Genomic DNA, 27307 nt, shown 5'->3' on the forward strand with positions numbered 1-27307 from the left:
GGAACTTGTTAGAGGAAACCTCAGGGCCCCCATACCACACGCACTGAGCCCTGGTTCTCAGACTTGAGTGCAGCAGCAGCCCCTGGTCCATTGGCCTGACCACTCCTGGCCGGGTGCCACTTGCAGAGTTTCTGACTCACCCTGGGGAGACCAAGACCAGCAAAATACGTGGGTTCTCGGAAGTCATGCATTTGAAAAGGTGCTTTGCTATCTGGTTGATGACCTAACAAGAGATTTTAATGGAAGAAGTTGTGGGCTGTGTGAACCCTGTGCTCTCCTGTGTAGCCCCCCGCCACTCAAAGCGGTAGCCATCACAGTGTTTGGCATGGTTGTGGGTGGGCTCGAGTGTGCATTTCCATCATCTGTTCGCTGGGGGAAGGGGGGGGCCGAGGGCCACTGTTTCCTTGCCACTCAGACCCCACGCATGTGATCGAAGCGGTGCGCCTGCAGAGACGCCATGCTGGAGGCAGAAACCAGGTCAGCGCTCCCCACACTCTGCTAGTGTGAGAGTTCCAGGGGGTTTTGGCAACTGGCGGGTTCTGTTCTTTGAGTTTGTGTTAAACACCCAAGATGGGTGTGGGCTCCCCCCTCTCCTTCTTAATTAAACAAATAGTCAGAGTGGTCCTGCCACGAACCCAACAGGACGGGGCGGGGGGCTGGGGGTGATGGCATGCTTCCCCAAGCCCATGGGCACGTGGGTGCGGGACACGTGGCCAGGAGACCTTGGCAGTGCCGTCCCTAGCCCAAGGAAGAGGTTTCTTCACTTAGACTGAAAACGAAAGTGACCCACGTGGTTTTCCTTTTGAAAGTGTCATCATATGTCCTCGAGAAACCACTTTGTGCATCTGGGAACCGGAGGAAATGCTGATGTAGATGGCACCCCCAGGGGACACGTGGGTTCACGCTCCTGTCTCTTGCTCTGGGGTGTCAGCGGTGGGACTCACTTCTTCTCAGCTCAGTCCTCTCTGGAGGCAAACGGTGAGAAGAGCTCTGGCTCTCCCACGTCCTCAGCTCAGCACGGCTCCTCCCTAGTGGTGTGTGATTTGGGGGCAACGTAGGTGGCATAGCCCTCTGTTTCCCTATCCATCATAGGGGGATGACACCTACTTCTCAGAGTGGCTGTAAGGATTGAACAAGGTTGAATGGTTCTGTTGCCAGACTGTGATTTTACCTAGAACCTTCAGATTCTCCCCCAAATTTTCTGCCTGGGTGCCCATTCTTCCCGACAAGCAGCCTTTGGAAGGATGGGGAGGAAAGCGTTCTCGGAAGGTGCCAGGAGCACACTGGCGTCAGGCCCTGTGTCAGAATCCTCTTGGCGGGATCTTCGCGGGCCCGGCCTCACGTCCTTCTTGCTCCACTCGAATGCTACCTGTTCACAGGGCCCCCTGACCACCCTTCAAGAGTCTGTTCCATGGGTCATGTTTCAGGTGAGTCTTTGGCCGTGGTGTGTATGACAATACATTGGCCTTTTATCCTGACCACCCCAGAGGGAGTTGGACTCTATTAAGGGTCTTGGAGGAGAGCTCTAGGAAGACCAGCTCTGTTCTAGATCCGTGAGCCTGGAGTTAGGAAGGTCGCCCCCAGAGACTGCGACTTCTTCTGCTGTGATTCTTCTCAACACTGCTCTATAAAAACAGAGAGCTGTGGCCCTGGCCGGTTGGCTCAGCGGTAGAGCGTCAGCCTGGTGTGCAGGAGTCCCGGTTCGATTCCCAGCCAGGGCACAGGAGAGGCGCTTATCTGCTTATCCACCCCTCCCCCTCTCCTTCCTCTCTGTCTCTCTCTTCTCCTCCCGCAGCCGAGGCTCCACTGGAGCAAAGATGGCCGGGCGCTGGGGATGGCTCTGTGGCCTCTGCCTCAGGCATTAGAATGGCTCTGGATGCAACAGAGTGACGCCCCAGAGGGGGGGAGCAACGCCCCCTGGTGGGCATGCCTGGTGGATCCTGGTCGGGCACATGCGGGAGTCTGTCTGACTGCCTCCCCGTTTCCAGCTTCGGAAAAATGGGGGGGAAAAACAAACAAAACTGTGAAGTGGGAATCCTGTCTAGGTCTGGGCTTCTGGACGGACCCCGGGACAGGACCATCCTGCAGAGCAGACGCACTCATTGCCTAAGTCAAGGAGAAGGTGGCAGCACCCTTGTTCCCTGGGGGCAGGGAGGCAATCAGTGACCAGAGCTGAAGGAGTGGGTGAGACCATGCCTGTGTGAGCTGAGAAAGGATTGGAGGAAGGTGGGAGGAATTTAGGAGACTATGAAAGTGGCAGAGCTAGAGTCAACGGTCTTTGACATCCTCCAACAAAATCATTGGGAGGAAAATCACGGAAAGATGGCACTGGCTGGCTGTGTCTTTTCCCTACCCTCACCCCGTCTCCTGGTCTGTCTGTTTGCTAATCAGCTGTGATGTTACCATAAGGAGGTTGTTCTTGATCCTTGAGAGCCCTGTCTGTCCGACTGCCCCACCGACTGAATCATTTATTTCTCCTTGGGAGAGTACAGGCCTTGACTGCTTACTGACTCATCTGGTCAGACATAATCCAGGTGAACCCAGTAAAGCACAGACAGGAAGAGAGAGAGAGAGAGAGGAAAGTCAGGACTGTGACTTTAAAGACGGCCTGTTTGCTCTTGGTATTAGATCCACAGTTAATGATGATGATTAAGATGTTCAGATCATTAATACTGTTTTATCTTTTTTTTTTTAAGTCGTTTAATGTGATATACTTGTTCAAAGAAAGTTGGCACACAAGAGAAAGCCCAACGCTTGCTTGGCACTAAGGAAAATATCCCTGGGTTTACTCAGGGGTAATTTAGTTCTTCCCATAAATCATAAAAATGTCATTACGCATAAATTGAGGCCGGAGCTGCCGGAGCTGCCCGAACAGCAGGGCTCTGCAATAATCTTTTTGGCTGTGGTTTTCATTTCCCTGGGCTGGAACGCGAGGATGGTTCATTCGGTCGAGGTCCTGAGGCGGCCTGGGCTGCCCCAGCACACGCGGAGCAGTATGCAGAGCCAGTCTTCAGGCTGCAGGCCACTCTTGCCAAGACAGAACTTCTGAGCTCCAGTGCACACGTTCCCTGGCACAGGCAGACGAGAGCCACTGTTTCCGGGGCCGCTGACCCTGAGTCAGCGTGCTGGCACGCCGAATTGTGTGTAAGTGCTGAGGGCAGACAGGCTGATGTCTAGGAGGGTGGCAGCATTATTAGTCAATCTACTGATGGGAACCCTGTTTATTCTTGTGACAGTTTTCTTTCCAAAGACCACCTTTGTCAAGGTGTATTTTACATATCATAAAATCTACTCATCAATCCCAGCCGTGCAAGTTGGTAGTTTCTAGGAACTTGACCAAGTGGTGCAGCCATCACCATAAATTAGTTCGGGGACATTTTCTTCCCCTTAGGAAGGTCTCTCGTGTCCTCTTATAGTTAATCCCTGTCTCCCCTCCCTGCCCCCCCATCCCTTGGTAACTACTAATCTATTTTCTGTCTCTTTTGTAGTAATTTAGCTAATTATCCCCTGATTAGAGAAGTCATAGTTTTCTATTTTAGATCATTGAATAACCGAAAAGAGGAGCCGGCTGGAATGAGGGCCAGAGTCCCCTTCGCTGCTCTGCAGCCTGACTTCTCCATTCCGCCCGGACACCCCACCGCCCCATCTTGCCATGCAGAACTCTCCCTGTCTCTTCACGTTCTTTCTCACATCACCTCTAAACCAGCAGCTGTTTCTCTGGTGTCCACACGAAAAGTCGTTTTCTTTTTTTGGAAATCCCATGGTGTTTTATTTATGGCTCTTGGAGTTTCCGCGTGGCATTTTGCTTACAGAAAGCCTTTGCTTTCTCCTCCCCAGCTGAGCCACATGTCCCTGAAGTCGGAGGCTCCGTCTAATTTGTCTTTGTCTCCTAATCACTCCATGGATCTGCAGCCCTGTCTCCTGCCACTCCCCAAGGGCCCGTGTGCCTCCCCCATACGATCCATCACAGCTGTAATGACTGTTTAAAGTCGCCTTGCCGCTCGGCCACGGGCCCCGTCACTGGTGTCTAGAATGCAAGCAAGCCCGCAAGTATGTTTGGATATCCAGCGAGGTCCCCTCGTTTCCACTCTAGTCTGTCACTCCAGAGACCAACACTGAGTGTGACTGTTCTTACCAGGTCTTACCTGTCATCAGCACCTCAGTTCTAATTTGAATTAAATAACGATGAGTCTTCAGATCGATGCAGGGATCAGATTGGGACCGATGGCCCGTCCCCCATGCTGTGGAGGATCTTGTTTTGCTCACTCATTCGTGCCTACGCTCCTGCTTTCCCACACCCTTAGGGAAATCCTACTGGAGTTCTTCCTAAAACTACGATTTCTCATCTGCAAGCACCTTGCTCTTTTTTCCTGCCAACTCACCGTGAACTGAGTTGTTCTGAGCCTTTGGCTCAGTCTCCCAGCCTGAGCAGCTCTGACCTCCCTGGCCCCCACCCCCAGCTGTTTCTGTGCGCCCTTTCTTGCACGTGGCTGTCCAAGATGGCGCTGTAGCGGCTTCTCTCAGAGTCCCAGTCTGCCCGCCCTGCTGACTCCAGCCCTGCTCTCTGCTCCTTAGTTCTTCCTTGAATTAAATAAGTCTTAACATAAATGTAGGAACCCAACTGTGATCGTGTGGACGAGTAGACAGTGTCTCAAGACCCAGTCCCTGGGAGAGTCACCTTCTTCCCAGGCTCAGGCCAGCCTGCCTCACTGCTCAGGGCCAGAGTTCGTTTTTGCGCAAGGAGCCGCTGCTCTTCTGTACAGAGTAAACTGTGCTGCTTCTGATCTTAGACCTTTTGTTTACTTCTTGGTGTGTATATGTTTCTTCTTCCTCTGAGAGGACCAACAGCAGTTCCATTTATCTTTGTGGTAGCCGTTTGTCGCTTGTCTGCAAAATAGGTGCTTACTAAACATAAGATAAATGCGTGTGCATCTGCCGCGCAATGTTCGGTGTGAAGACGGTGGTGTTTGAAGCCCCCCTAGATGGTCTCTTGGTATTGGACGCTCAGAAAAACAGTTAAGCCTATTGATCTATTCCACCCACGTTGATCCAGCATCTGCTCTGTGCCGAGCCCCGCGCTCACTGCTCTGGAGGATACGAAATCGGAGTACATGTGAAACTCCCTTCAGGGTGTAGGGTGCGAGGTGGATCGCATGAATGCTGGCATCACAGGCCTTAAGAAATATTTTGAAAAGAAAATATTGGAGGGTTGGGTGAGGGCGGGGTTGCTTCCTGCTGAGAGAGTTGGGATGTTAATGGAGAAGGTGGCAGCTGAGTGAATCCTGATGGAGGTTGGAGACTGAACAACGGGGACCTGGGGAAGGCTCTCCAGCCGGGTGGAAGGAGTTGAGCAGGGGTATTGACTTGGTAGTGGAGAATAGTGGAGATCCATCTGACCGGGTGTGAAGATGAGAAGTGGCAAGAGTGCCCGGATGGTGGAGGGTCTCCAGTGTGCTAGTGAGTTTGGGTAAAGCTGATAGAGCTACAGAGAGGGGGTAGGGGCAGGCCAAGAGAGGACACAGCGGCCAGGGGCAGGGACACTGTGGCCTCAGTCTAGAAGAGCAGCAGAAAGGGCCAGCCAAGGATCGGGGCGGTAACAGCACACAGGGAGTGTGTGGACAGCAGCTGGTGTGGCTGGGCTGGCCTGCGCACACACAGCTGCCAGCAGGTGTCTTGCTTGGCAGGCAAATGGAAATTTGGACCGAGGTGTGGGGATGGTGGCAGAGCTGTACCCCTGCCATGGGCTTGTTGCTCCCATGGTGTACACTGGCCACCCCCATGTGTGGGCTTATCATCAGAGATTATTCACCAGCACGCCTTTTCCCTGTCACCCCTCCTTCCAGTCACCTGCGTGACCTCGCCTTAAACTCAGCTTCTCGGTATTTAAAAATTTAACCCTTCAGGCTGATCCTGGCAAGTCATAGCCGGTGATGTTACCCCTTGGAGCAATGCCAGGTACCTGACGAGCACTGAGTGGTTTGAACAGGACAGATGTTGCCCTCAACAAGGCATTTCTGAAATGAGAGTTATAAGCTGATCACTTATTTGTCCAGATCGGTGGTGAGTGCATGCTTTAGGATGCACCATAGCACTACTTTTTAAGGTAAATTTCTTTTTCCAGTTTCACATATAATATACTGAATAGTGTATAGAGACCAGATCCCATATTGCCTTTAAAAACCATGCCTAGTGTGACCAGGCAGTGGCGAAGTGGATAGAGCATCAGACTGGGACGCAAAGGACCCAGGTTCAAAACCCCGAGGTCACTAGCTTGAGCATAGGATCATAGATATGACCCCATGGTCGCTGGCTAGAGCCCAAGGTCACTGGCTTGAGCAAGAGGTCACTCCCTCTGCTGGAGCCTCCCAGTCAAGGCACATATGAGGAAGCAATCAATGAACAACTAAGGAGCTGCAACAAAGAATTGATACTTCTTATCTCTATCCCTTCCTGTCTGTCTGTTCCTATCTATCCCTCTCTCTGTCTCTGTCATAAAAAAAAAGAAAGAAAAAGCCACGCCTATATTTAGTCTTCCTATACCAGGGATTTTTAGCCTGACCAGGTGGTGGCACAGTGGATAGAGCGTCAGACTGGGTTGCAGAGGACCCAGGTTCAAGACCCCAGAGGTCGCCAGCTTGAGCGTGGGCTTATCTGGTTTGAGCAAGGCTCACCAGCTTGGACCCAAGGTCACCGGCTTGAGCAAGGGATCACTCGGTCTGCTGTAGCCCCACGGTCAAGGTATATGTGAGAAAGCAATCAATGAACAACTAAGGTGTTGCAACGTGCAATGAAAAACTAATGATTGATGCTTCTCATCTCTCTCCGTTCCTGTCTGTCTGTCCCTATCTATCCTCTCTCTGAGATAGACTCTCTCTCTGTCTCTGTAAAAAATAAAAAAATTTAAAAATGAGATTTTTCTCTGCTCGATTGTAAGAATGAAGGTGTGAAATTCCCAAGTCCTTCGTCTTGTCTTGCTCCTTCTGTAGACCAGTGACCCAGGTGCATGTGGTCCACAGGGACATGTGTGCCACGAGGCCCAGTGGCACCAGCTGGCAGAGGTGTTGACGTACGGGAGAGATTGACCTGGGGACACCAGAGAGGTCTCCAGTCTATGTTCTCATTGGGGAGGGACCCCCGCAGGGTTCAGAGCACGGAGTTCATGCCGGAAGCGTCCTCCTGACCAAAGCTTTGCATCCTTTGGTTTGCTCGAATCAATCGGCGGGGTGGCCTTGCTTTCCCTGAGTGTCCTCCGAGTACAAGTACGTGTCAGGAGAGCTGGATGCGACCTGATTTAATCCATGGTAACTACGGGTGAAGCCACCAGTCTCTTTCCTTCTTGCTTCAAGGAGAAGAATGAGGACTTCAGGACCTCATGCCGGTCCTTTCTCTGTCTCCTTTACCCAGATACACTTGTGTACCCAAACACGCACACACATGCACACGCATACACGCACATGCATACATGCACACTCACGCCCCTGCACCCATGCACACTCATACATATTCGTAGGAGACAGAAGCCCCTTCGTTCTGTTTTTCCTTCTGGTTCCCCCGGAATGCTGTGCTAAGTGGGTAGGTGTTTGGGAGCTGAGAATGGAACCATCAGTGAGCAGGAAGTGATGAGTCCTTCTCTTTCAGTCCCGTCAGCAGGTCTTCCGTGGATTGTGTTGAAATGTTTTTTCTCTTCATGGTAATAATGGTTATCTTTTCGCAAACTTGGCAGCTGAGAGATAGGAAGTTGTGGAGAACGGGTGTAGACTTGTCATTGGTTCTGTATGCATTTGTAAGAACGGATGAGGCTGGCATAGCTGTGCTGGGCAGGTTTGGAGTGAAAGTTTGTTATCACCCAGTTGTCTCTGGCACACTTGCTGTCCTAACTTTAGATTAAAAAGGAAACTGAAGCTCTCCTCTCTGTTTTTGTTTTCTAGATTCAGAATATGAACAACATCATCTCCTTCCCTCTGGACAGCTTGCTGAAGGGGGACCTAAAAGGCGTGAAAGGGGTATGACACGACAGATCTGCTCGGTGGGGCTGTGTCCATAGGACCACAGTCAGGTAGCCGGTGGGGCGGCTGCCGTGGGGGCCCTGGACTTGCCGTGCCGGCGCTGCCTCTGAGCCCTGACAGTGGGGACTTACGGCCTTTGTGGGCATCTTGTGGGTGCTGGGGTGAGGATCTGCAGGGAGGGAAACTGTGAATGACTTGGGGTTCCGTCTGGTTTTCTAGCTGGGATGGCGCCGACTGACCCCTAGGAACAAGATCCTTGTAAGGACGTCATTTCCTGATGGGAAAACCCGCACCAGTGGGGCTCACATCCCCCAGAGGGTGTCTGCCATTTAGGAAGGGGCCACATATAAACATCTGAGCGTGAATTGTTTCACGGGGGTGTGAGTGAGGGAGCAGGCAGGGATCCAGGGATGTTGGGGTTCCAGCTGCTGAGTGCTAAGTTGCTTTTGCACAAACAGATGTGCCCCAGTTCTCAGGAGGCTGAGCGCTTTGCCTGGATCCATGGGTCACATCTGGGCACATGTGGAAGCCCATCTTGGCTGACTTCATGGGACTGCAGAGGCCTCCGAGTCTCCGCCACAGATTGTGTGCCAGGAGAGCTGTTGGGTATGAAGCATGGGGCCCACTGAGCCGCTCAGACACCGTGGAGTTTTCCCATCGTCCTCTTGGGGCCAGGAGAACACATCAGCCACATTGGCCAGGAAAGCAGGAAGGAAGAGCACACAAAGCAGAGGGAAGAACACGCAGATACACAGTGCTTGAGGCTTACGGGGCGGGCAGTGCCCATTCATGGAGCTTCTGAGAGGCCAGGCTGCGGAGTTGAGCCCTGTCACATGGCCAGTGAAGAACCAAAAACAAAAAATTAGCCCCACCCCAAAAAGGGTTCTTTTCCAAAAGAATCCTGTTCAAGATAACACAAGTAGAAGGGAGCTGTGTGGTCGGATTTCTGGTAGCTCAGCCCATTTTTGAGCTACTCTCTGAGAGATGGTAGGAGGCCCCACCTTCCAGGCAAAAGAGTGGAATTGGGAGAAGGCAAATGGCTTTTATATTGTTGGGGCCCCCCTCGGGGTTCCGTATATTGGGGACTTCCCTGTATTAATAGGAAAAGAGAGACCAGAGAGGTAGTGGACTACTTGCCGATTAAATGTTATGTCTTTCTGGATTTAAGTTCAGAATAACCCCAGGTAGAGGATCGGGTGCGGGTAAAACAGGATGAGTTCACCCTTGCTACATTTGGGGGACAGGTACATGGAACAGTTCCCTCCCACTTTCCCCTGTGTGCATCTGGTATTCAAAAGTAACATTATTTTAAAGAAAGGGGAAAAAATGGGACACCACCACAAGTCAAAAAGCCTATGTTCTTACCTTCTTTATTTTTCACGGGATCAACAGAAACCATGTATTACAGAAATCAGTGCTCCTTTTAGGACCTGTCTGGGGGATATGTACGTGCATCTTGCGTAGAAGTTGATGATCAGCTCTGTTTAATTCATGCTTCTCTGTTTACAGGATCTAAAAAAGCCTTTCGATAAAGCTTGGAAGGACTACGAAACCAAAATGTGAGTGTTTCTCATTTAAAAAAATAATAAATAAACATAAGTCATTTGAGATTCCGATTTTACATCCAGCGCTTATTGCTTAAAGCTATTGGCTGTATAAACCCTAACCCAGGAAAGCTTCGCCTAGAACTGGGTTGTTGTGGTTTCTGGTGATGCTAGAGGCATTCGCAGCTGGTGTCTGAGTTCTGTGGTGTTAGCCTCTTGAAGCAGGGTGTTTTCCCTGTCCCTTTTATTATATTAGGGGATTAAGCTGGCTACAATTGGGCTAGAGAGTGTAGGGGTAACTGTTCCAATTATTTCAAATACTTGAGGAAAAGAAAACATTTTAAATGCTTCGTGGTTTGTTTTGCTGTGTATTGGATAACAATGTAATGTTTTCTGATGTGTTTCGTTTTGCTGTGCATTGAGTAATAATGTAACGTTTTCTAATGTTTTGCTGTGCCTTGGTTAATAGTGTAATGCTTTCAGATGTGTTTTGTTTTGCTGTGCCTTGGGTAATAATGTAATGTTTTCTGAGTGGAAATAGAAATTTTAATATGTAGCCATCAGGTGAAGTAGAAAAAAATAGGTTAAGAAAGCCATTCCAGATGTAACCACAAGTATTTAATTGGTTTTATTTTACCAGCCTGGAGTCTCCATTCAGTAGTGAAGGACCGCAAAGCTCAAACCAAGGACCATCAAACCATACGTACTCATTCCTCCCATAGAAATCTGTCACGTCCATACTCAAAGCTGCTTGGGTCCCCAAGTTCTGGTCTCACTCCTGGTGTGCATTTATACGGAAGCACAGAGAGCGTATTGATTGGAATACCTGGAAGGCCCTGAGCTTACTATCCTGGCCCTTTCGCATCCTTCCTCTGCTTCCCGCTTCAGTTCAAATAATGGGCAAAGGCTCACCCTTCCTGCTTTCAGGTGGAACCAAGGTTTGGTGGTCGCCACTCGATCCTGAGCCAGGGAAGGAAAGGGGATCCAGGGAGGATGCCAGAGAGCGTCTCCTTGTTCTGAACAGGAATAAGATCAGATTCTATAAGATCATCAGAACACATACAGATGGAGGGGAGCAGAGTGACTCCTGAAATCCCAGAATCAGAGATTGAGGGGGCAGCACCCTTTACAACTGGAAATAGTCCTGGGGGAAATGGAGGGTTGTAACTCTTTACCCATTTATATCTGAGGTTGACTTATCCCAAGAGGCCATGTCATGCATGACACACAGATGTAAGATGTCTTTGAAATTCCTGGGCACTGGTTCCCTACCCACTTACTACAGGAAGGTCTGACCTCTGGACCGTGGCCTGATCCCTTTGAGGTGGTGACAGGGGGAGCCTCTGAGGGGTATAATTGTAGCTCCAGGGACCTGAGGGCCCTCCGGTCACCTTCCCTGCTGCACGCATTCATTTAACTGTGTCCCCACCATGCGGGCACATGTTTCCTTATGTTCTTACTCCTTTAGTTGCTGTGTGCCCAGCGCTGTGCTTCAACACATACACAAAACGAGAGTGAGAAACTATATTTCTTGCCTCTTTTTAAGAACCCCTCCCCAATGATGGAGAACCCTGGAACCCAAACATTTTGTATTGGATGACTTTCTGAGAAATGCCACCTTTTGTCTCCCAGTGCCTACCATGAGATTTGCCTTTATTTATTTGTTTTTTTAGTGCTTTCTGTAGCTTTTGTTTCATCTCCTTTTCTCCAGAATAAAAACTCAAGTGTTGCTTCAAGCCCTTCTTCACTTGATACAGTCTCGTGGCTGCTTCTTGCCATGGCCCCTCTTCCGTGGACATGGTCCCATTGGTCCGTTCACAGCCTGTGCTGCACACTTGACATGTAGGTAACGCAGCCAGGCATGAGTTAAACGTGGAAAGGGGAATAGTGCTTAAAATGAGAAGGTGAGAAAAAAAACAACTGAGAAGGTAGTTTTCTTCTACAGTGGTGAGCACTGTGCTAGGCGGGACCTCCCTGAGTGATTCACAGAGGAGATAGAGAAGCAGGAACAAGCACGGGCGATGGGGAACCATGGCCACCCGTGCAGTGCCCTGTGGATGGTGGTAGGCACCAGACAGGATGCTGGCTGCAAGGAACCTGAGGCAGGGTCTCCTCTGACCAAGGTGTGGCACAGAGTCGGGGCTTAGGAAGAATTTGTTCAGTAAATACTCAACAAAGAGGCCAGGTTGGGCATTACTGTGACCACATGCGTTTCCTTTTCCAGTAAGTCCAGGGGCTGCCCTGTGTGTAGAAAGCTCAGCGAGACTTTGTTGGCCCCGCCAGGCCGTCCCGGCGGGAATGAGCACATGTGTTGAGCAGTGTCTGATTCGTCCTTGCCTTTTCCCCCCCATAGAACCAAAATAGAGAAGGAGAAGAAGGAGCATGCCAGGCTGCACGGGATGATCCGGACCGAGATCAGCGGGGCTGAGATCGCCGAGGAGATGGAGAAGGAGCGGCGCTTCTTCCAGCTGCAGATGTGCGAGGTAAGGTGGGGGTGGAGCGCAGGGTTCCCTGCATGGTCCCGTGGGCACCCCTGTGAGCTTCGTGGTGGCCTCAGAGAACCCCAGATGCATGGCAGGGCTCTGTTTGTCTGGTTTTGGTTACTGGGTGGCATAGATGGATTGAACACCAACCTTTTATGGGAGGCAGGGGGAAACGGAAATTCAGAGAGCGTCCTTCCGGCCTCGCATGCGCCCTCACTCACGCTCACCTGCACTCGCTGGTACCAGGCTTTAAAGAAAGCCCCTCCCTCAGTGGTTTAATGAGGTGTATTGGTTCTCCTTGTACCAGTGGAATCAGTGATGGAGGGAGGGGGTCAGAGGCAGCTGGAAAAGCATGCAGTCTGTTGTCCTCTCTGTGAGGGAGTGAGAGCAAGGGACAGGGCGACTGCCTCTGGAAGTGCTTCCACCTGCTGGGGGGAGGGGCGGGGAGCTCATCCAGGTGTTTAGGCAAGAGCCCCTGGTGCCAACTCCACTCGGTGCTGCCACCCGAGCCCCTGCCTTCCTAGGGGGACATGGAAGCCCGAGTGCGCGGGTGATATTGGGACAGGTCTCGGAACTGGGTTCAGCCGCCCCTGATTCCCTGTAAGCAGCCAGTAGCAAAACTACTCCAAGGGGGACTTTTTAAAATTTTGGAATGTTTGTTAATTACAGCAGGAGCGTGGCCTTTATAAATGTGTCTTAAACGGAGTCCTAGGACTCTGTTCCCTGAGCAGACTCTCCAGTGATCAGCTGCGGAGACTCGGCCCTGGGTCCAGGTTTATATTTGATAGGGGGTCTCTACTCCAGCCTTCCGTGGGTGTCTTGTTTACATGAGGTTTCTTTTTCGTTCCTTTCTCACTCTCTGTAGCTTTGACTCTAAAGTGTGCTTCCTGTAGATGTTTTGTTGGATTACCTTTTTTTACCAGTCTCCGCCTTTTGATGGGATGGTTCTGCCTCTTGCAGAACAATCTTGACATCACTGTTGATGTGCTTGCCTTTATGTCTGCTGTTTTTTTAATATATGATGTCCTTTTTTTGGTCCTCTATTCCACCTTTTCTGCTTTGTTCATTGAGTGAATACTACTTAGAAAGTTAACAAAGCTCGAAGTGTTACTGAAAATAGGGAGAGTGGCTGTTCTTGTACACATGTGTTATTTTGTACACAGACATTCCCTAGGATGTTACACCTGCCTGGTTGGAGAAATCAGCCCTGGCGATACGAGACAGTGATGAGGACACAGCTGTGTGGGAGGCAGGCACAAGGAATTGGTCTTACTTCATCAGGGTGGAATCAGGTAGTGGCGTTTAGGCAGGACAGACTCTGCAGGGGTCCAAGTGTGTGCAGCTCGTGCCCTCCTTTTGGCTAGTAAGGAGGAAGTGTGTGTCCCTTAACTCTGCAGGACTGCTTGTTGAAGGTGTTTAGTGGACGGTTCAAGGCAGTGGGCATGTTATTGGCACATCACTGAAGCAAGGGGTGCCAGCTCCAACACTGGGCACCGTCATTGCTGTCTGCCGTGTGCCCCCTGCTGTAGGTCCATTTCCTCTTCTGGGTCTAGGTGAGTGGGTTGTGGACTGGGCACATAGTCTGTTTTTTGTTTTGTTTTGTTTTCTTTTTGTATTTTTCTGAAGCTGGAAACGGGGAGAGACAGTCAGACAGACTCCAGCATGCGCCCGACCAGGATCCACCCGGCACGCCCACCAGGGGCGATGCTCTGCCCACCAGGGGGCGATGCTCTGCCCCTCCGGGGCGTCGCTCTGCTGCGACCAGAGCCACTCCAGTGCCTGGGGCAGAGGCCAAGGAGCCATCCCCAGCGCCCGGGCCATCCTTGCTCCAATGGAGCCTCGGCTGCGGGAGGGGAAGAGAGAGACAGAGAGGAAGGAGGGGGGGGTGGAGAAGCAAATGGGCGCTTCTCCTATGTGCCCTGGCCGGGAATCGAACCCGGGTCCCCCGCACGCCAGGCCGACGCTCTACTGCTGAGCCAACCGGCTAGGGCCCACATAGTCTGTTTTATTGCAGCAAATACACCATCTGGCTAATGCCTCTGCAGCAGTGCTGAGGGGAGGAATTGTCAGGCCCCTGTCTGTGCAGAGCAGGCAGGTGGAGCACCTGTGGAGCGGGCAGGTGGTGGAGCACATGCTCCTGTGTGCACATGCAGGAACGGAGGCCGGCTGGTGGTCTGCGTGGAGCTTACGGAGGAGGACGCGTCGGAGGAGGGATGGAAACGGTGGCTAAGCAGACGGGCTGGAAAGGATCTTCCATGGGGAGGGAAAAACATATGAAAAGCAGTTCCCCCAAGAACCCAACACCTGTAAAGGAATAGATAGATGCTTGCAGTTAAAATCATTTCAGAATCGCTCAGCAGTTTCCTCAAACAGACATTCTCAAGCTTTGTCAAGGCAAGGCGTTGTTTTGGTGTTAAAAGTTTTCAGCTGCCCAGGATCTAATCTGAAAGAGTGGCTTTCAGGCTTTTATTTCAAAATGATGGGAACTTTTCTTTTTTATCAGAATGAGTTTTATAAAGAAATTTAGTATGCCAAATAGGGCTTCTAAGAAGGGTGGAGGAGCGATTCTATCTTGCTTTCTTCTTAGTAGAAAAATAATGTATGCTTTTAAATATTGGTCAATATAAAATATATATAAAGACAAAATCACCCCAAATTTTGCTTCCAAAAGATGAGCACTCTGACAGTTGGCTAAATGTCTTTCCCATGCCCCGATATGTGCCTTCATAGACATGATTTGTGTGAGCAGGACCAGTCTCCGCTGGTGCTTGGGGACGTGATTATCTCCCCTCAGTACGTAGGTGCGGCTTTCCGTGTTAGAGAATCTCCGCTTTGTTGGCTCGGTGGCTACGTAGCATTTTTCGGTAGGGAGGCCCCACACTTTCATTCCCCGGTCCCCATTTTATACACTTGTATCGTTGCCATTTTTCACTTTTATAAACAAGTCTGCAGTGAACCTTCTCTCCTGTTCATCTTCTTAAACTTTATGGTTATAATCTTAGAATAAGTTCCTGTAAATAGAATTTGTAGGTCAAAGGGTACACACATTTCAAAGTTTGACACACTGCCCAGGACCTGATTCACCATGTGACCCTTCTGACGCATTGCCAAAATGCCTTATTCAAATAACAGTGAATAAATCTCACAAAGAAGGGTGAGGAGGATGTCCAGGCGGAAGTGGAGGCGGTAGCTGGCAGGTTCCAGAGCAGTTTCCTGTCTCCCTGGGCTGCGGGGTAACCCTGGGGAAGCATTTGACCATGAGTCTCCCAGTTTACAGCTGAGAAACCTGTGCGGTTGGTGGGGGGCCAACAGGTCGTTCAGGCCATCCAGTCTCAAATATGACATGATCTCGGGGTTCTCTGTGTCATATCTGGACAGTGGAGGGAGAGGGAATTTATGGAGTCTTTGTTCTAGAAACCTTTAGCAAAAGATCAGATGTATTTCCTGATGCTGATTTTGTGGATTTCAAGGGCTTCTGGATGATTTAGTGCTGGTTAATGAATTCTCCAAGTTAAAAAATGGCTTTAGCCCTGGCCAGTTGGCTCAGCGGTAGAGCGTCGGCCTGGCGTGCGGGGGACCCGGGTTTGATTCCCGGCCAGGGCACATAGGAGAAGCGCCCATTTGCTTCTCCACCCCTGCCCCCCTTCCTCTCTGTCTCTCTCTTCCCCTCCCACAGCCAAGGCTCCATTGGAGCAAAGATGGCCCGGGCGCTGGGTATGGCTCCTTGGCCTCTGCCCCAGGCGCTAGAGTGGCTCTGGTCGCGGCAGAGCGACGCCCCGGAGGGGCAGAGCATCGCCCCCCTGGTGGGCAGAGCATCGCCCCTGGTGGGCAGAGCATCGCCCCTGGTGGGCGAGCCTGGTGAATCCCGGTCGGGCGCATGTGGGAGTCTGTCTGACTGTCTCTCCCCGTTTCCAGCTTCAAGAAAGATAAAAAAAAAAAAAAAAATGGCTTTAGCCCTGGCTGGTTGGCTCAGTGGTAGAGCATCAGTCTAGCATGTGGATATCCTAGGTTTGATTCCCAATCAGGTCACACAGGAGAAGCGCCCATCTGCTTCTCCACCCCTCCCCCTCTCGCTTCTCTCACTCTTTCTTCCCCTCCTGCAGCCATGGCTCAGTTGGAGCAAGTTGGCCCCAGGAGCTGAGGATGTCCTAATGGCCTCTGCCTCAGGTGCTAAGAACTCGGTTGCTGAGCAACGAAGCAATGTTTCAGATGGGCAGAGCATCACCTCCTAGTGGGCTTGTGGGATGGATCCCAGTTGGGGCACGTGCAGGAGTCTGTCTCTGCTTCCCCTCCCCTCACTGAATAAAAAAAGAAAGAAATGGCTTTAATTCATTGCACTTTAAAAGGTGGTTTTTATAATAGTCACATATTTTTTTCAGTACCAGGGAAGCACCTTGGGTTTAGAGATAGAGTGATAAGAGTCTCAACTGTAAGAGATTAGCAGTCAGTGTCCTAATGGTGACTCACCTAAAGAAAGGGACCTGGGACCAGAGGTATGCTGAAGGGAATGTTCAGGACAGTTAAATCCCATTTCTTCTAGTCATCCTTATTCTTCTATGACTAGAGCAGAAATTCCTTCTTGGCGGGTCAGGAGACAGTGCCTTGTCCCTGGGAGTTCTTGGAACTGAATCAGTTAATTGCCTGTAGGTCAGGTAATTCACATGGCACCAAGCTAAAAGGAACATCGAGTCATGGCATCAGGAAATAGCCTCTGCTGTGAGCTCTACCCTCAGCGGGAGAGGTTATGGACACAGAAGCGATGGTCTGTCCCCAGAAGCATTTGTTAAGCTTGTATTCATTTATACCTATGACATTCCTTTTTTGTTTGTTTTTATTTTTTAACAGTATCTGCTGAAGGTCAATGAAATTAAGATTAAAAAGGGAGTGGATTTACTTCAGAATCTGATCAAATATTTCCATGCCCAGTGCAAGTAAGTTCTTTTTCCCTTTGTTATAGTGCTTTCATGTATTTCTCTCTTTACAACAAATTCCAGCACCTCGACAGCAGCAATTTTCAAACTTTTTCATCTCACGGCACATATAAACTTAATTACTAAAATTCTGAGGCACACCAAATTAATATATGTATATTGTTTTGCCTATCTGACAAATTTTTTAAAAAATAGGCATAATTTTGATTCATTCACACCAGACAGCTCTTGCTGTGTTGGCTGTAATTTTTTAATTATTATTATTATTTGACAATCTAAGAGGAAAGAGGCCAGTGATCCTGACTAAATAGTCAGGTAGTGTATGTTTTAAAAAATTTTAGCAGCACACCTGTTGAAGATCACTGCTTTGCAGTATTGTGTTGAAGGAAGTCAACACGTGTTTAAAAGTCTGGAGTGGACACGCTGCCACACGGGTGAACCTTGAAAACATGTGACGTGCCTGACCTGTGGTGGCGCGGTGTTTAAAGCGTCGACCTGGAAATGCTGAGGTCGCCGGTTCGAAACCCTGGGCTTGCCTGGTCAAGGCACATATGGGAGTTGATGCTTCCAGCTCCTCCCCCTCTTTTCTCTCTCTCTCTGTCTCTCTCCTCTCTAAAATAAATAAATTTAAAAAAAAAAAAAAAAAAAAGAAAACATGTGACGTGAAAGAAGCCAGACAAGAGGACACCTGCTGTGTGTGTGATCCCGTGTATTTGAAAGGTCAGGAATGGGCAGATCCACAGAGATGGACAGCAGCTGAGTGATTGCTGGGGGTGGGGGTGGGGGAGTGACTGCCCATGGAGACGGGTTTTGGGGAGAAATGCGGATGTTCTGGGATCAGAGAGTACTGCTGAAAGCCTGACTTTGTGAATATGCTAAAAACCACTGACTTGGATACTTCAAAGGGTAACTTGTGTGGTCTGAGAATTATATCTCAATAAAAATATATATATATAAAAATCTAGAGTCGTTATCAAATAGATTAGTTTTGCCCTTTTTTGGAGAGGGACGAGCTCTGATGTCTCCCGTAAAGCAGACGACAGCACTGAGCCCAGCAGGCTGGAGGCAGAAGGGAAAGGGAAGCGTCCACGGTCACGGGCAGCCTCCAGCACTCAGCTCGGCCGGGCTCGTGCGCCCGTTCCACCCTGGCCCTCGCCTCTCGGCCTTGCTGTCTTTCCCGCCCCGCATCCTGCTTGTACGCCCTGGCCCCCAGCCGCGAACACCAACGGATACCGCGTGTGCCAGGCACTGTCCTCGGTGGTGGAGACGGAGTACCATCCACCGCAGACCTGGTTCCTGCTTAGATCCAGAGGGGCGTGGCTGGAGCAAACGGACTTCTCACCAGACAACAGAAGTGGGTTCTAAAGTGTAGATGTCTAAGAAGGAAAAGAATAGGGGGACCTAACTAGGGTTAAGGTAGTAGACCAGGGCAGGGGTTTCTCTTCTTTTCTCTTTTTTCTTTTTATTCCTTGCTGTGTTTCCCAGCAGCCAGACCTCAGAACCTGGCTCAGAGTAGGTATTCAGGTCCTTCTTGAATTGGCTGCAGGCCTCTCTAAAGAGTCGTGCATTCGGAGACCTAAAGGGTGAGCAGGAGCCATTGCAGAAGGAGCCAGGGAGCAACCTGCCAGGCAGAGTCACGATCACAAAGCAGGAAAAAGGCCGGCGTGATGTCAACCTAGAGCGTGCGCACAGCCTGAGAGGAACCTGGGCACATGCGCGCAGGAGACCGGGGCGGCCTTCCGAGTCCTGTGACGGGTTTAGGTTTCATCCCAAATGGGCTGGGAGAGTACCTGGAAAGTTAGAAGCAGAGGGTTCATTCAGCAAGTTTGTCCTGAGCTCCCGCAGGTGCTCAGTGCCTGCGGAAGGTGTGGGCAGACGGGGGAAACCTGAGGTCCAGTTGCCACACCTGCCTGTGCCTCCCGCTGGTACCTCTGTCCGCCGAGTCCCATTATCCCGTTTCCGTAGAATGGAGCTCTGTTCCCTCTGTGCCTTCCCCTAATACCTGTCACCCCTTAAGACCTCGCTCAGATGTAACGGCTACTTTGAAGTCACTCTGCTCTTGCCCTGATGCGATTACTTTTCTTCCTGTATCTCCATATTGACAGCTTTTCTATGGTGTGATGTCTCCCCCTGAACTGTATACTCTTAAGGAACGGGGGGCCGTGCATTGACTCTTTCGATCTGAGGCACGTGGCACATTTCCTGGCTAGCCATTGCCACAGTGAATGGCACTGTTGACCCAGGCTGGACTCTGCTTTGGAATTCTCCACCCAGCTTTGGTGGCACGGCTGGGTCCTAAGGCAACTGGGGTCACTCAGCAGGGTAGATGGGCTGTGTGATTCATGCTGGGTGAAACAAGGAGCACTATACTCAGGAAAAACAGCCTCAGAGAATGGGAAAGACCTGCAAATTGGCTGACTCTTCAGGATGCAGTCTTTCACAGACTCAGCCCTGCTGGGTGATGGGCATACAAATGACTTTTTCAGCTCTTATCCTCCTAACCCTTCTGCGAGGCGGTTTAGGAAGTGGGTCGCTTCCTTGTTGATGTGTTATTTTTAAGAAGACTCTATTCTTGGATTTCCTTTTTTTTTCTTTATTTTGCCCAAACTGATCTGTTGGGTAGCAACAGACCACTTGTGGAAAAGTGAACTTGTTGGCCTTTTATGGGCATGAGCTCAGTAACCTTTAGAAATGATGTATCTGTCCATCACTTCCTCTTCAGATGAGTGAGTGGTGTGTGTGTGTGTGTGTGTGTGTGTGTGTGTGTGTGTCTACGTACGTGTGTACACACTACATGCCCTTCAAATGATTCCAGCGGCTTTCACTGTTTTAATTCATATTTTGAGGACAGAATGTGGAACCTGAGGGACTCGGCCATTAGACAGAGGAGCCTGTGGCCGGGCAGTTGCTCATCCACCTGGGGGTTCCTTTGTGCTCCCCCATTTAACATCGTGGTCTGCACCTCCCACCCCAGGGGCACGGTTGTGCTTGGCCAGCACTGTGCCCGAGGGCTGAGGTAGAGCTCCCATTCCCCCAGGCTGCTGGTCTCTGCAGGTGTGATGAGGCCTCCTGTGCGAATTGGGTCTGGGAGCCGTGGTTCGGATTCACCCTTAGTGCTACTTAGCTATGCATTATTTAGCTTTTATTTTATTTTATTTTTAGTGAGAGAAAGAGAGACAGGAAGGAAGACAGATGAGAAGTATCAACTTGTGGCACTTGTTGAGGATGGTCTCCTTGCTTCCAATAAACTGGCGGACGTAGACTCTCCTTCCTTCCCCATTAATTTACCTCATTCAGTAAATACTATGTGCTGTGCCTGAAATATTCCTGGCTGTGTGTGGACACCGGGCCCTTAACCCTCCTTAGAACTTCAGGTCTAATGGAATTATGTTTCAAATGATCACACTAATGAATACATAACGGTAGTTGTGTGACATGTTTTGAAGCAAAAAAAAAACAAAAAACAATACCAAAACGTACTGTGAGAGAGAATATAGCAAGAAGGCTGCTTTTAAAGTTGGGAATCGTGGAAGCTTCACTAACAAGGTGGTATTAACTCTGAACTTGAAGAATGAGTGGGAACCAGAAGATATGCTTGCTGCAGGGATAACTTGTTAGAGGGCAGAAACAGCATGTGCAAAGGCCCTGTGGCTGAACCTAGCAAGTGAAGGTGGTAAATGGTATAGACTGAAGTGTGGGGGCCAAACCATATAGTTATTACAGACCTTGTCACAGGTTTGGTTTTTTTTTCTTTTAAATTTTTATTTATTTTTTACAGAGACAGAGAGTGAGTCAGAGAGAGGGATAGACAGGGACAGACAGACAGGAACGGAGAGAGATGAGAAGCATCAATCAGTTTTTCATTGCGCGTTGCAACACCTTAGTTGTTCATTGATTGCTTTCTCATATGTGCCTTGACCGTGGGCCTTCAGCAGACCGAGTAAACCCTTGCTGGAGCCAGCGACCTTGGATTCAAGCTGGTGGGCTTTTCCTCAAACCAGATAAGCCCACACTCAAGCTGGCGACCTCGGGGTCTCGAACCCGGGCCCTCTGCATCCCAGTCCAACGCTCCATCCACTGTGCCACCTCCTGGTCAGGCTGTCACAGGTTTTTGAACTCTGTCCTAATCTCATTGGGAAACGTTTTCTTCTCTCTTCACAGGAGTGTGTCGTATATAAATAACATCAGCCCATTGTTGTATTGCTGCAGAAAAACTTACCTAGCTTCTGTTTTATTTTAGGAGTCACTTATTATTAATAAGTGACATCATGAGCGTTGAGTTTTGAGCTTTTAAAAAGCAAACAAACAGGTTCCTTTTGATATTTGATATCGTGTTTTCTGACCCCATTCTTGATTCAGCAGGTGGGGCATGGCCCTTCCTGTGCATCAAACTTGCTTAGTTTCTTCCTGCGTTCTTTCTCTTTCCCATGTAGCCGTCACCTGTCAGGGAAGACTTTGTATGTCTCATTTTTGTTGGCACCCCACGCTTTTCCGGCCCCAGACGCTTCCACTCCTGAACTAAAGTCTTGACAGCCTTATATCAACAGAGTCTCGTTTCCCATTATAAGCTGGAAGCTTGGGGCTCATTTTGATAGGCCCCAGGAAAAATCACAAATGTTTTGTCGTATTGCACCTCCTTTCCATTCACTTCTCGTAGTTTCCGGTGTCTTTTTATTCTTGTAGCAGTTTTCCGGTTCAGTTCATACAATCCTTTTCCTCTCTGGGAACTACATCATGATTTCAGTCACTTTCCTGTAAAGAAGTTTTTTTTTACTCCACCCAACAAAATTGTTTTCTCTTTTGTGACACGTGCTGTCTGCTTCTTCTTTTCCCCTCCTAGTTTCTTCCAGGATGGACTGAAAGCAGTGGAAAGCCTCAAACCTTCCATCGAAACACTTTCCACAGATCTTCACACAGTGAGTAATGTCCCTGCCACATCAGTGTTGAAACAGTTTCTTAATGCAACAAACGCCTTCATGTAAATGTTGCTTCTGTTTGAGCTTGTGTTTGCTGCGGGGCCACCCAGAAACTAACAGCCGGCAGCACCACCATGCGGAGCCCGAGTCCCCGTTCCCATCCTCTGTCCTGGCATGAGGGGCAAGTTTGCCGAGTGAGGGAGGCGGGTGTCTTGTTGCTATGGGGATGCCCCGTGAACTCCAGCTTCTTGGTTTTCCTCAGTCCTTCCTCTTTCTCTTTCTCTCTTTGTTTTGTTTTTATAAAGATCAAACAAGCCCAGGATGAAGAAAGGAGGCAGTTGATCCAGCTTCGAGACATTCTGAAATCGTCATTACAGGTGGAACAGAAAGAGGTGAGGGGATTTAATTTTGAAGGATAGCTGCATGTTGCTCTGTCTCCGGGGACTTTGGGACTGAGAAAGGGTGACACCCATGCCTACCAGGGGCTCACAGTTGTTTCTGGAGGCTTTCTCAAGCAGCTCTGAAATATTCAGTTTGTTCTTTAAGCGCGGTTTTCTCCAACCATCTTTTTTAGTATGTTTATTTTGTGGGGAAGCGTTTACTGTGGACATAGTGTTAGTGGCGGTGGATCAATCTTCCTGCTGTTGGTTGCTAGACGAGTAGCTCTTAGCATCTCTATCAGATAGACACTCTTTAGTTATGCCTCTAATTTTCCACCTAAATGTTGGCAGATATGGGCACTGCCCACGTGGACATCAGTAGGTAAGGGTGGCCATCTGAGGCTTCCACCCCTGAGTTCGTGTCCTCTGAAATGAGAAGAGCTAAATTCTCTTACCGCTGCATGTGGTAGGCAGAAACCGTGGGTCTCCATGGTGACGTCTCTCTTGTGTAACTACTTCTCTGCACGCGTTCATGGTGGCCCTTTGTGCGGTGGGGGCTCTTTTAAAGAAAGAAAAATTAAAAAGCAAATGTCTAAGGTAATTCTACGATATGTCTGCTACCATGTGGGTATTATAACATGACATTTAACATAAATCAATTTTCTTTGTCATTCAAGGGATGTGTCTAAGTGCACTGCTTGTAGACCTGAGATAGATCGCTCTGTTAAACTGCTTAGCAGATAGAAAGCTCACTGTTGGTAGTTTGGTCTGCTCTATTTTAAGTTCCTGTACTATAACCGAATATTGTTGTTTTTCTCCCAAATGCACTTACCTTTTGTGACCGAAGTCTAGGAGAGTAAGTAGTTCAGTATTTTAATAAATTGGAGAATTTTGCATGCTTTCTTCCTGAACTTCAGAAAATTTTTTTTTCCACATCTGTATTAACAACTAGAGCATTTTTAAATTTTAATCCTTTCTTTTTCCGTAGCAGTGGGTTCTATTAAAGGCAAAGAATTTGAATGCATGCATATTAGTGATATGGAAATTCCCCAGGTTTGCAGTTTAGCCATTTGCTGTCATTCTTTAGCAAAATGAAGCAGCCCTTCCCCACCGCCTCCCTGTGATGCATAGCTGAGTCTGACTGGTCCTTCCAGTCCACCTTAAGCCCTGTCCCTGGAGTGCTGCCTCCCTCTGCTCACACAGCCCCAGTGATCTGAGCTCATAGAGCACATCCTGTTAGAAAGACTTGTTTTTCCTGCTACGCCAAGGTTGCAGTTTTGATCCCTGGTCAGGGCACATATAAGAAACAACCAGTGAAATGCAGAAATAAGTGGAACAACAAATCAATGTTTCTTTCTCTCCCTCTCTCTTTCCCTCCCTCCCTCCCTCCCTCCCTCCCTCTCCGCCTCCTTACCTCTCTCTAAAATTAATTTTTTTAAGATTTTTAATTTAAAAAAGAAAAGCTTGTTTTGGTCACAGCGCACTCCTTCTGGATGGACTGCTGGCTGTGTCCTCGTGCACACGGATGCCTGTCCTCCAGCTGGACTGCGAGCAGGAAGAGGGTGCCCTCGCGCCTTTGGGCCTCCTGACCGCTGTCGTGGTACTTTGTTGCCCACTGGGAAGGCTCTTGGTCAACATGGATCAGCTCAACAAGAGATTGGCAGGTTGAGGTTATATGTTAGTGCTAGAAATTATCCCCAGCCTGGTGACTTCTTTCCAATCCAGAGAACATACATCCTGGCACTTGGAGACTCCCAAATTTGGCCTAGAAGGAGAAGAGGAAACAAAAAAAGAACTTGGAGTGGAGAGAATGTTGGTTTAACTATAACCAGAAGAGATAATGCCAGGTGTGGGAGCCAGACCCCCCTACAGCAGCGCGCTCCAGAGCTTCAGTTCATCGGCGGGATGGTTGACAAACGCTTTTGTCCCAGGAGGAGCATCAAGCCCAGGAAGCAAAGCTCTGGCTTAAAACACAGAGTGGAGGCTGGAGCCCAGTAGCCCTGGGCGCAGGGCACAGGCCGTGTTTGCTTTGGCTGTGTGGACTGAGGAGGTTTGGGAAAATGCTTTTGTCAGAAAGCCGGTTATTTTTAGCTTTGCAGAAAAGTAAAACAAACAGACCAGCACAGAGCCAGAGTTGTTCTGGCTTGTTATTTTGTGTTTCTATGGGCCAGCCCAGCGGCCCAGCCCAGACAGCACACAGGGGTCAAGGGAAGGTGCTGTCCTGCTCCTGCTTTTGGCTTCATGCTTGTAGCCCAAACTCACCGTTTCCTGGTTGGGAAGGTCAAACACAAATGTTCATCTTCTGTGCATCTCATTCTGCACTGCGTTCTGAAGATGACGTCCCATGAATTGGGCCATCTGTTTACACAGTTGCAAGTAATAACCAAATATGTATGTTAAGTTAAACTGTGTATTATTTAAAAATAACTTTTATGAGTGGGGCTCCATCTTGGGCCCCTCCTGCAGTGACCACAAGAACTGCCCTTATGGGCACTGCCGTTTAGGCTCCTGTGCCCCTCTTTTTGGGGTTCTCTTCTGAGACCTAGAAAACTGCAGGTGTTGGTGGTTCCCACACAGTGCTGTAAAAAGTCTAACAACATAATTGTGGTTCATAAAAGTTGGGAACGTGCCCGAGGAGGCTGCACGGGTGGTCGGCAGGAGCCACTCTCCTCGCCCCTGCCTGTGAATCTCAGAGTCGCCCTTTGGCCTCGGTGAGGAGTGTGGCTGTCTCTCTGCTGGCTCTGGGCTGCCTCTCTTTGTCACCTGGTGGCTGCGCTTTGGAAAGGAGACTGCACCATGACGATCCCCTCACACCTGCGAGTGACTGACCTCCATGTTTTGGAGGTTTCTGCTCTCACCAGGATACTACAGTTTTATTTTTTCCCATTATTTTTTTTAAAAGATTTTATTTATTTATTTCAGAGAGAGGAGAGAAAGACAGAGGAAGGGGTAGGGAGGAGTGGGAAGCATCAACTCCTTGTAGTTGCTTCTCGTATGTGCCTTGACCCGGCAAGCCCGGGGTTTCAAACCAGTGACCTCAGTACTTCAGGTCGATGCTCTATCCACTGCACCCCCACAGGTCAGGCTCCATTATTTTATTATGAAAAGTTTCAGACTCACAGAAGAGTTGAAAGGCTGTATGGTGAACCGTCTAGAAGTTGCTGTGGTTTGTTGTTTTGGTTTTTTGTTGACCATCCCTTTGCCCCATCTGCACACGGGGTCACTGCCCCCACCATAGTCTTGTACCACAGTTGGAACATTTCGGAAAGATGCCTTTTACAAGGCTGGAACCTGCCCGCCCAGCTGGTGTTGCAGGAACCTCCCTGTCCACCTTGCCTTCTTCCACCTCCTCTCACCCCCCTCATGTGCATCTGTCTCAGTGACCTTCCTTCCACAGGGACACATTTCACTGCGGGGCTGGTGGACCCCCCCCCCCACCTTGGGGGTGGCCCTGGGCTCCTCTATTCTTCGATGTTGAGCACCACCTTGTGCTGCTGTGGGGAGTACGCGGGCTCCGGGAGACGGTGTTGCAGGTCTCAGGGCTGAAACCACAATGATTTTTCCACTTTGGAGATCTCGAACACGGTCTTTCTCTTTTCCTAAGCTCTGCTTGCCCCTTGTAAAGTATCCCTGTCCAGTGAGATGTAGCCAAACAGCCGGTGCTGTCCAGGTGGCTGAGGTTCATGACGACCATGATCCTCTTCCGAGTCTGGCTTTTCTGGCCGGGGCTACTCTGGGTCCCTTGCATGCCCAAATCTGGCCTTACTCAGACCCCTCTGGCCAGGTGTCCCCTTCCCTACCTCTCCCGCCAAGCTTCTGGGTGGCCTGACACTGGCCTTCAGTTCTGCCTTAGTGGAGGACTCACTCGTTCATGGACTCACACATTTGACCACCGTGTTGTCAGCAGTTGCTAAGCCAGGCACTGCACAAACAATATAATAGATCCGTTCTCACTTCATCAGGGGCTCCCTGTCTGGGGTGGGGGCAGAAAAGTCACTGGGGTACAGTGCCCTGAGAGCTCTGGGTACTGGATGTCAGCTCCAAGAACGGGTGACTCCCAGTGAGGGGTTGGGGGTGATTCAGAGACGCACCTCCCCACCAGTCTCCTCACTGTCTCAGGGGTCTGCTGCCCGCCATCATGGCCATTCCTGCTTGCCTCACGTCTCAGGTTTTCCCAGGCACCCTGCCAGTGTGCCCAGTCACCCATAGTGCCTGGCAGGGCAGGTGGTAGTCCCCCACGTTCACCACTGGAGTCTGAGCGAGAGAGGACAGATGCGCTTGAACCTTGGTCTGTTCCACCACAAGCCTGTTCTCATTCAGTTATACCATGTGACTTTATGATCTTGTGCCAGACAGAATCTTGGAAAAAAATTACCCAGAAATATGAAAGATTGATGGTCACAAGATTTGAAAAGTGTTCCAGTGGCTTAAGGCTTAACGAGGCAAAGCCTCCAGCACCTGGTTGTGTCCATGGGCATTGGACACACCTGTCACACCGTGGGAAGACGGTCAGTGAGGTGGACATCCAGCCCTCCCTGGGCAGAGGAACTTGAAGTGTCAAGAAGTGGTTCCTTGGCCGTCCGTTTGTCACACGAATTAATGGGCTTTCTGAGGGGAGGACGGATGAAGTGTAGAAGCTTTATACGGATGTTCTAGAGTTTTAGAGAGCTCAGGGGCACTTCTGATGTTGTGAGTAAACCTACATTATGTAACATTTATAACTTCGCCATCCTTGCACCATTCCTGACAACTGCCGATGCTCGGTCTGCGGTTCTGCCAGGCGGTTTCTGTCGCGGGCCAACACTTCATAAGACCACACGAAACTTAAGAGCGTAGACAGTGCCTGGAAGATGAGAACTTGTCGGGGTGTCACCAGAGAGAGGCTCTGTGGATATGGATAGATCTAAAGAGAGACTGAAGGACCCATACATGCCCACTTAGGCTGCGTGCTTCTCACATCCGAACAGCCTGAGGCTCGCTCGGTCCAGTCCTAGTCCTAGTCCACCCTGGGCTCCCCTGAGGACACACGGAACTCGTAGGAGAGTCT

At 49.8% G+C, this 27307-nt stretch overlaps 1 protein-coding gene across 6 annotated transcripts in view; it reads left to right on the plus strand.

Moving 5' to 3' along the window:
• ASAP2 (ArfGAP with SH3 domain, ankyrin repeat and PH domain 2) overlaps nt 1-27307 on the plus strand; it is a 160908-nt gene that overhangs the window by 85190 nt on the left and 48411 nt on the right. For all 6 annotated transcript variants that reach the window (XM_066385982.1, XM_066385983.1, XM_066385985.1 and 3 more), the window contains 6 exons: nt 7929-8003; nt 9516-9565; nt 11904-12033; nt 16879-16964; nt 21805-21880; nt 22186-22272. In XM_066385982.1, coding sequence (XP_066242079.1) covers nt 7929-8003; nt 9516-9565; nt 11904-12033; nt 16879-16964; nt 21805-21880; nt 22186-22272 — 504 coding nt within the window. The remainder of the gene's footprint in view (nt 1-7928; nt 8004-9515; nt 9566-11903; nt 12034-16878; nt 16965-21804; nt 21881-22185; nt 22273-27307) is intronic.

Source organism: Saccopteryx leptura, chromosome 5 (genome assembly GCF_036850995.1).
Source record: "Saccopteryx leptura isolate mSacLep1 chromosome 5, mSacLep1_pri_phased_curated, whole genome shotgun sequence".
Taxonomy (NCBI): Eukaryota; Metazoa; Chordata; class Mammalia; order Chiroptera; family Emballonuridae; genus Saccopteryx; species Saccopteryx leptura.